Genomic DNA, 8,618 nt, shown 5'->3' with positions numbered 1-8,618 from the left:
ATTTAAGTATAGATGTGTGAATCCACACTTGAAGTATCGTATAATATCGTGCGATGATGATTGGGTACAACTCTCTAAAAGAAGTTAGAAATTTGAATCTTTTATTTGACAAAACGAGGTTAAACTCGATGAATTCATATCTTAGATTTACCTTTTCTTAATAGTGCACCCATCATCTCAAAATTCTGGATACGCCTCTGTTGATTCTACATTATATCTTACGTGGTGTCCGACATGTATTATACTACGTAAGACTCACGTCTCTATTTGTTTATATTTATGCAAATTTAAATGTTACTGGTGCACTTTTAACTCACCTTATTGACTATAAGGGCTACTCCATTTGACATGTTCTCTAGTATCATTTTTTTTTCTTTTACTTAATTTGAACAAATTAGAAGAGATCATTTACTCTCTTCCTCTCGGTTATGTCGATAACTTTTTGCTTTTCGAGTGTTAATTTAACTAATCTTTGCGCCTAAATTAGATTTTATCAATTTAATGTTTTAAATTATAATTTTGATAGTATAAGTTGGAAATTCTCTCATGTAAATTTGATGAAAAGCACAGTATGAAATAGGCTTATCAAATATCAATTAAAAAGATTGACTTTCGAAAAAGGAAATGTAGATATCACATAAAAGAAAGAAATAATTTGTTCTCCTTCAATTCATATTACTATTTGTTGTTTTTTTATGTTTCGATTATCACATTATCTGATCTTTGTTACTTTGCCTTTTCTATAATGTTGTGTAATGTTTTCCTTAATTATTTACTATGTCCTCTTTGATTCCATATCTTTTGTTTTCTACCGTCTTTGATATGCGTTATTTGAATCGATAACTTTTTACAAACAATCTTTCTATCTACACGAGATAATAATCTACACGAGATAATACTATTGTTTGCTAAATTTGAAACTTAAAAACCTGATTGTTGTCAACTTTCCTTATTCACAATTTAACCACAACCTTATGATTTCCCCTCTTCATATATAACCTACAATGTTTTCACTTTTTTCTCCTATTGAAAAGTCTAAGTCTTCCTTCTTTTTTTTTTCCCTTAGTCTTGATTGAAAGACTCCATCTTTTAAAGCTAAAAGACTTGTTTTCAAGTGATCACTTATTACAAACAAATTCAAAGAACTAAAGTGAGTTTTAGTTAGTGTGTTTTTGTTTGTGTGTGTGTGTGTAAGGGATGGGGAGAACACCATGTTGTGATAAGAAAGGTTTAAAGAAAGGTCCATGGACACCTGAGGAAGATGAAAAGCTTGTTGAGTATATCAAGAATCATGGTCATGGTAGTTGGCGTTCTCTTCCACATCTTGCAGGTTTCTTCTCTTTCTTCTCTGACTTTTCTCTGTTTGATTTTGAATGTTTCCCCTAATATTTTGTTACTTCTGTTTTTTTCTAGTTGTATATTTGTTTTGATATGTGTTACACTTGACCGGAGTGTGTTTCGGTCTCCACGAGGTAGGAGTAAGGTCTGCGCACACTCTATACTCTGGATTTCACTTGGAGTGCTGTTGTTGTACTAGTGAAGTCAACTTATTATTATGCTGTGATTATTGTTCCTTCCTCTGTATGCTTTAGAATGCTTCTCCTATTATTTGTGATGTCTTCATTATTTTAGTTTTCTAGTTGTGTTGCTTGAGATGAGCTTCTTTCGGAAACAACCTCTCTATCTCCACGAGGTATGAGTAATGTCTGCGCACACTCTACTCTCCCCAGACCCCCCCCCCTCCCCCTACCAATTGTCGTATTTTACTTGGTATGTTGTTGTTGTAATGAACTCAACTTGATTCTTGAAGTCTTAGTTTTGAAGGCAGTTAGCTACTAATGAATGATGAGTGAAACAGTATGTGCTAACATTTACTTTGTTTTCGACTCTTTTGGTCATGTGCTTGTATCTGTTTAGTGTACCATCCATTTGCCTTAGCTTGGTTAAGTACTCTAGAATGTTATGTATTTTGTTGTTCAGAAAATGATTCACAGTGAACTGAGAGACCTTGTTTATCTGAGATCAATTTGGTAATAATTTTTCTTCAGGTCTTGCTCGTTGCGGAAAGAGTTGCCGTCTTAGATGGACAAATTATCTAAGGCCAGACATAAAAAGAGGTCCCTTTAGCCATGATGAAGAAAAGCTTGTCATACAGTTACATGGAATTCTTGGCAACAGGTTTAATTTTTACCCCTTTGTCTGCATATTTGCTTTAGTAGTCAATAATCTGTTTGGAATTTCCTGTTACAAGTTACTAATATTTCACTGTTAATCCAGATGGGCTGCGATTGCATCGCAACTGCCTGGAAGGACCGATAATGAGATCAAGAACTTATGGAATACTCACCTGAAGAAACGCCTACTTTCCATGGGCGTTGATCCTCAGACTCATGAACCCTCTTCAGCACCTAATGGGCAGATGATAACTCCACCTACATCGCTTGCAGCCCGCCATATGGCACAATGGGAAAGTGCAAGGCTAGAAGCTGAGGCTCGTCTCTCCAGGGAATCCCAACCATTGGTTCCATCATCAGTAGGAAGATCTGGAACCGACTACTTTTTGCGCATATGGAATTCAGAAGTAGGAGAATCATTTAGGAAACTCGACAAAAAAGAAGGCCGGACTACTTGTGAAAGTCCAGCTTCTCAAGCATCTTCATCAACAAAGTTCGGATCTACTTCAGGCGTCACAACTGAGATGGATGTTAGTTTTGCTGCCTATCAAAATGAAGATACAGAGTGGAAGAACAGCCAACCATATACAGAAGATGTCTTGCAAGGATACGACGATACCTCTAGCTCTAGTGGATTGGAGGATTCTTCTGAATCAGCACTGCAACTTCTATTAGATTTTCCGAGTAACAACGACATGAGCTTTCTTGGACACAGTGATACCTACAGCTTGTATCCTGAATTCTTGAGTGAAAGCTCCTTTAAATGCTCTTCAGCAGAACATGAAGTTGGCTTTCTCTGAATATGTTAAGTCGCAATTTGGAGAAATCCTAAATTGTCGAAAAAATACTGATCTTTTCCAGTAGGTTCAGCTGCAGAAAAGATTTGTATTTTGACTTCAGTATGTATTATTATTAGCCATCTTGAGTGGTATGTAAGCCAAGATATGTTAGGCAAATTTTGGTCACCATGTCTTGAAGCTCATATTTTGTAGTTATATCTTATGCATAGCTAAAAACATTGGGAGAAACTTTATTAACTTATTTTCTAGTCAATGGAATTGACATTTCAGCTGAATTAAAGTTCTAAACATTTCAGAGGTGCATCTTAGATACGGTGTAATTCCACAAGCGAGGTTTGTTGGAGGGTGATGAAGACGTAACCTTACCCCTACCTTGTTGAAGGTAGAGAGGTTGTATCTGATAGACCTTTGGCTCAAGTAAAGCATATAGAAATCAGTAGAAACGGAAATACAGAAGTGAAAATAGGCAGGGGACTGATGCTAAACAAAATCAAATTAAAAAGGGATCTCACACACATTGATATTGAGTTCTCCATAACATGAATTGTTTTCCTAAGCAGACTTTAAGTTCCTATACAGATTAGGAAGCATTACAAAAAAACTGGACAGGTAAAAGAAAACACGCGAAACAACAGCATGCAAGAAATATACAATAATGGGAAAAAAGCTTTTATCATCCAACACATCCAAGTAACTTCTTAGGATTTTGCCCTGTGGCGCGATATTTGGCAGCCATGTCCTCCGTCTTAAGAATTTGTTCCCCTCGTTTAGCTTCAACCATGGCTTTCTTCTCTTCTGCTTCCTTATGTATTAAAGCTTCTTTATTTTTCAACTTTTCTGCATATTCTGCTTTCTTTTGCTCTAATCTTACCTGCAGATTGCAACAGTATCATGAATTTATTGTTGTCATCATCCATGCACTACGGTCTATCTGACCGTGCATGGGCCATTTTTACGCGGGGCACCCTCAATAAATGGTTAGATGGACCATGGTGCAAAGATTATATACATAAATGTGACATTGTCTTTGATCACACTGTTTTGCAGCCACATTTGCACTAAGCTCACAGAAGTTCACTTCAGTGTGTTTATATTTAATAACTAAACACGCGGAATCATTTTTCCAAGAATAATTTGATGATGTAATACGTATTCGAAAGGCTAAATTGGTTTCCTCTTGACAGGATATGATGTCTAAATTAATCGAAAATATGTACACTAAACATTGTACATATGTTTACCTCAAGTTTTTTCAGTTTAGCATCAAGATGTGCTTTCTTTTTGTTCTCCCATGCTGCAACTTTAGAGAGCTTCTTTTGAGCCCTGTTCATTCATATACGAGTGTTAAGATAACACGATCAGTTGAATTGCACGAAAAGCTTTCGTGCAATTAAAAGAGCATACTAAAAGTGTTCTACTTATGCTCTCTCATATAGGCAAGAAATCGGTTGTAATGATAGCTAACAACATATAGGAAAGTTATAGAAATCCTACTTGTTATCAACTTTGCTTTTTTCGCTCTCTTCCCATGCCTTGACAAACGCAGACTTCTTGTCGTTACTAAGCTGTGCAAGAGCAGTATCTAAAGAAAAACAAGAAACATAACAGTTGTTAGTTGAGATGTCAATACAAATCATGAAGTTGTTGATAAAGAATAAATATCTATGCTTGGATGTAAGATATTTGAAGAGTTCAAAGTTTGTCCATCATATGACATCTGAACCTAACTCAACCTCAGAAGCTAGCTCATAAGGGGAGGATCGTCCAAATTGTTCAAATCTATATAAGTTCATTCCCTTGGGGATAGACAATGGCTCTGATATCATATATATAAGATATGACACTTGGGCTCGACTTCAAAAGGTAGCTTATGAGGGACGGATTGACCAAATCAATATAAGCAGACTGTCAGTCCATCACCCAACCAATGTGAGACTCTAACCCACCCTAACACAGAAGCTAACGTCATACTATTATCGTATGTTATAATGTTAAAAAAATGATTAAGTACTAGTACTTCAATTCATACCTCTTTCCGCGGATCCCTTTGAACTTTTATTAGTTGAAGGATTTGTATCTGTCAAGATTAGGAAATGAACAACATGTTTAGATTTCTCAAACTCTTGTTCAAGTATATGATCAATTAGAGACCACCTCTATACCAATAATGAACCATGATATATGCAACACAAACTTGTATATTCTTTTAAAAAATATATGTATCTCAGTGGGAAGGGAGTTTGAAAATGTTAATCTATTAATCAAGAATATTGCATACCAACAATTCACAAATTAAAATTATCATATTCCGCGAAAGATTCAATCCATCCACAGGTTCCTACAACAAATTCTTTTGTACACATAAATGGTTGGCTTGTCCACCCTTAGGAAGATTTTAGTGTTGTAACATATATGTGACATAATTTTTAATTGACATGATAACTCTACTTTGAAATTATCATAAGGTGTAGCTCAGTACTCACACCTTCACCCTAGCGGTGAGAAGTGCATCGCTACATAGACCGAAAGATGATCAATTGAATATCATTCGACAAAACATCATAGTGTGCATATGGTGTATATAAATAAAACAATCATTGGGATCATCTGGTTGGGAACAAGTTATATATTATAGGGATAATTTATCCTATCATACTAGTATACATGGTGGAATTAATAACTTAAAGATTACCTAATACCTCCAACCATATACAAAATAAAATAATTTTAATTACATTTTATTTCGAGATTATTAAACTTTATACCTCATAGCAAATGAAATTCTGATTAGATATATACAGAGAGAGATAGATAGAGAGAGAGTTACTTTGAGGTGGCAGGGTGGTGACAGCTTTAAAATTGTTTGTGGCCATGGCAAAGGTGTTGATGGCTTATAGGCATAAAATTTTCACCAATATATATATAGATTGAAAAAAGGGATGATTTTCTCTATTGAATTCAAAAAAGAATTGAAAAACTTTATTCTTTCTATTGCATTTGCATGTGTAGAAGGAACTTTAATTTATTCAAAGATGTTTTTTTTTTGTTCCTTCTAAGATATAATTATTAATGAGTGATTCAAAAACTTTAAAGTTGTATTTATTTATTTATTTATTAGACAGTGTAGAAAACGTGTGTTCAATTATAATATATGATTATGTATATTTTATTTTTATTATTTTTATTTATTATTAAGAAGTAGCAATATTTTTTGTGTCTAATTTGTGTTCATCTGTTTTTAAAGAATGGCTAGGCGAAAAACACGAGGGTCCAAGTTTAATGTCAAATTCATATTTAATTTTTTATATATTTAAAAAGAAATTATATTCAAGAACAATAATAAGATAATATATTCAGTATAATCTCATTAAAACATAAATTATACGTGAGAAATTAAAACGGAAAAGGGTCATATTTGTCCTTGTATTCTTAGAAAAGGGTCATATTTATCCTTCATCATACTTTTTTAATATATTTGCCCTTACCATCCAACTTTAGGCACATATTGACCTTGTACAGTTAAGTATTGTATCACCATTTTTATTAATTTACGTGGCGCCTACATGACACCTACCAAAGTTGGATGGTAGGAGAAAATAGAAATTATATATGAGAAAATATAATAGAAATCGGTCTCTTATACTTGGAGATAGGTTTAGAGTATTCTTTAAATATATTTCTGAGTACGTAGTTTTGATCTTTTAAGTTTGTCAAATCGTAAGTTCTTCAAATCTGATAGATATAATTTAGTGAAGAACTCATTAGACGTGTAGTTTCTGCTGTTTCTGATTTTATCTTTGTTTCAATTTATGTGATATTGTTTAACTTGACATAAAAAAATTAAAAGGACTTCTGCAATTTTTGGTTTAAATTTTTTTTTTTTAGATATTTGTGTCGTTATAAATGTATGAATAATTTCATTAAGAATAAAAAGAAAAATTTAAAGTTAAGTTTTTGAATTTTTGACTAAACTAAACCATAATATAAATCAATTTACCAAAATAATATATTTTTCTAAAATTTTATAAAAGTAGTAGAAACGTATTTCACCCTAACTTTTTAGGGTATATTTTGTGTTTAAAAAATTAACAGCGTTAGGTTGATATACGTAACTGTAAGTAACGTTTTATTCCTAAAATGTAACGTGTATCAATCTAACGCCGTCAACTTTAAAAAATAATATATACCCTAAAACGTTATCGTGAAATACGTTTATAATAATTTTATAAAATTTTAGAAAAACATATTATTTTAATGAATTGCTTTATATTATGGCTTAGTTTGATCAAAATCTTCCCATCATATTATTGACATTCTCAATAACATCGAAATCAAAAAGTAAAAGTACATAGCTGGTAAATGAATAATGATCAAATGTTGTACAATGACATAATAGAAGACTATTTATAACCAAAATGATCAAATGTTTGTACTATAACATAATAGAAGACTATTTATAACCAAAATCTTAGCAAGCATTATTTATAAAACTCGATCCCGAATTCGAGGTCTCTACGAACACAATTAATTTTTTCAATTGCGATTTGATGAGATTTTTTATCACATACAATATGTTTCTACACCTTTTTCCCCATGTTCTCCCTATTTTTTTTTCTTTTCAAATTTTGTTGGAATAAATAACTCATCGTGTTTATTTTTTAGGAAAATATAATTAAGTAATGGAGAATCAATTAATTTCTTTTCTAATTGTTATTGTTTTACATATATAAATTCACTATGAGTGCTAATAGCCCTGTAAAGGGGTCCAAAAATATCCCTTATGACGATGCTTAGGCTCTTTTCCTCTTTTTCCACTTTTCCTTTAGATTCAATTTTTATTTTTTTTGCATTTAAAAAACAAAAAACACGTAATTAATATTATAATAACAATTAGGTTCACATGTAGTTTTGTATTCTAATTCTTTTTCTTCAAATATTTTAATTTTATTTTCTTTTGAAATTTTTTATATACACACGTTCAAATTATAGACTAATGAAAATAAACAATATTAAACAAAAATGATATAATAGTAAATAAAGTAGAATTCTTGATAAATTACACCAAAATAATATCTTGATACAGTAAAACTGACACCCTTTAATGAAAATTCTGACTCTACCATTGCGTTTAATAATTTTTTGAAGGGAAAAGGGTCAAATATGCCCCTAAACTATTCGAAAAGGTCTAGATATACCCCCGTTTAAAGTTTGGTTCACTCATACCCTCCCGTCAACTTTTGGTCCAAATATGCCTTTATGGGCGTTAGTTGTCATGTTGGACATATCCAACTCAGTTTTTTATTTCTTTAAATGTCACATGAAATTGTCATGTCATTTTAACTTTACCACATGACATTTATATGAAAATGAAAAGATATTCGGCTCATAAACACCTAAACCGACCCATAAATCAACTCCTTTTAAATTCACTATCTGACCCATTTTTAACAATTTCGTTTAATTTTTATTTTTTCGATAAATCCCGAAAATGAGTAATTGATTAATAAAAAAAGGAAAAAAAAATATAAAATTTAAAAGTTTTAATATTTTTGTAAGAATTTGACATGTCACCTTTTTTTTAAGTTAACATGTGATTATCTTAAAAAGATTTAAAATATATATATATATATATATATATATATAT

General features: G+C 31.9%; 2 protein-coding genes across 2 annotated transcripts; one reads left to right on the top strand and one right to left on the bottom strand.

Moving 5' to 3' along the window:
- The first annotated feature begins 852 nt into the window (after positions 1-852).
- On the top strand, positions 853-3,264 carry LOC107019026 (transcription factor MYB41-like). The gene is made up of 3 exons (XM_015219614.2): positions 853-1,330; positions 2,049-2,178; positions 2,278-3,264. Exons 1-3 carry the CDS (start codon positions 1,198-1,200, stop codon positions 2,972-2,974), a joined length of 960 nt encoding a protein of 319 aa, XP_015075100.1. The 5' UTR covers positions 853-1,197; the 3' UTR covers positions 2,975-3,264.
- A 185-nt stretch (positions 3,265-3,449) lies between these two features.
- On the bottom strand, positions 3,450-6,043 carry LOC107020012 (remorin). The gene is made up of 5 exons (XM_015220357.2): positions 5,802-6,043; positions 5,004-5,051; positions 4,469-4,556; positions 4,216-4,297; positions 3,450-3,845 (listed from the first exon to the last, which is right to left on the bottom strand). The coding sequence occupies exons 1-5, from the start codon at positions 5,845-5,847 to the stop codon at positions 3,648-3,650; spliced, it is 462 nt and encodes a 153-aa protein (XP_015075843.1). The 5' UTR covers positions 5,848-6,043; the 3' UTR covers positions 3,450-3,647.
- Between the last annotated feature and the right edge of the window lie 2,575 nt (positions 6,044-8,618).

The sequence above is a fragment of the Solanum pennellii genome, chromosome 5 (genome assembly GCF_001406875.1).
Source record: "Solanum pennellii chromosome 5, SPENNV200".
Classification (NCBI taxonomy): domain Eukaryota; kingdom Viridiplantae; phylum Streptophyta; class Magnoliopsida; order Solanales; family Solanaceae; genus Solanum; species Solanum pennellii.
The sequence above is the reverse complement of the archived record's forward strand: the minus strand, read 5'-3'. Positions and strand labels throughout refer to the sequence as shown.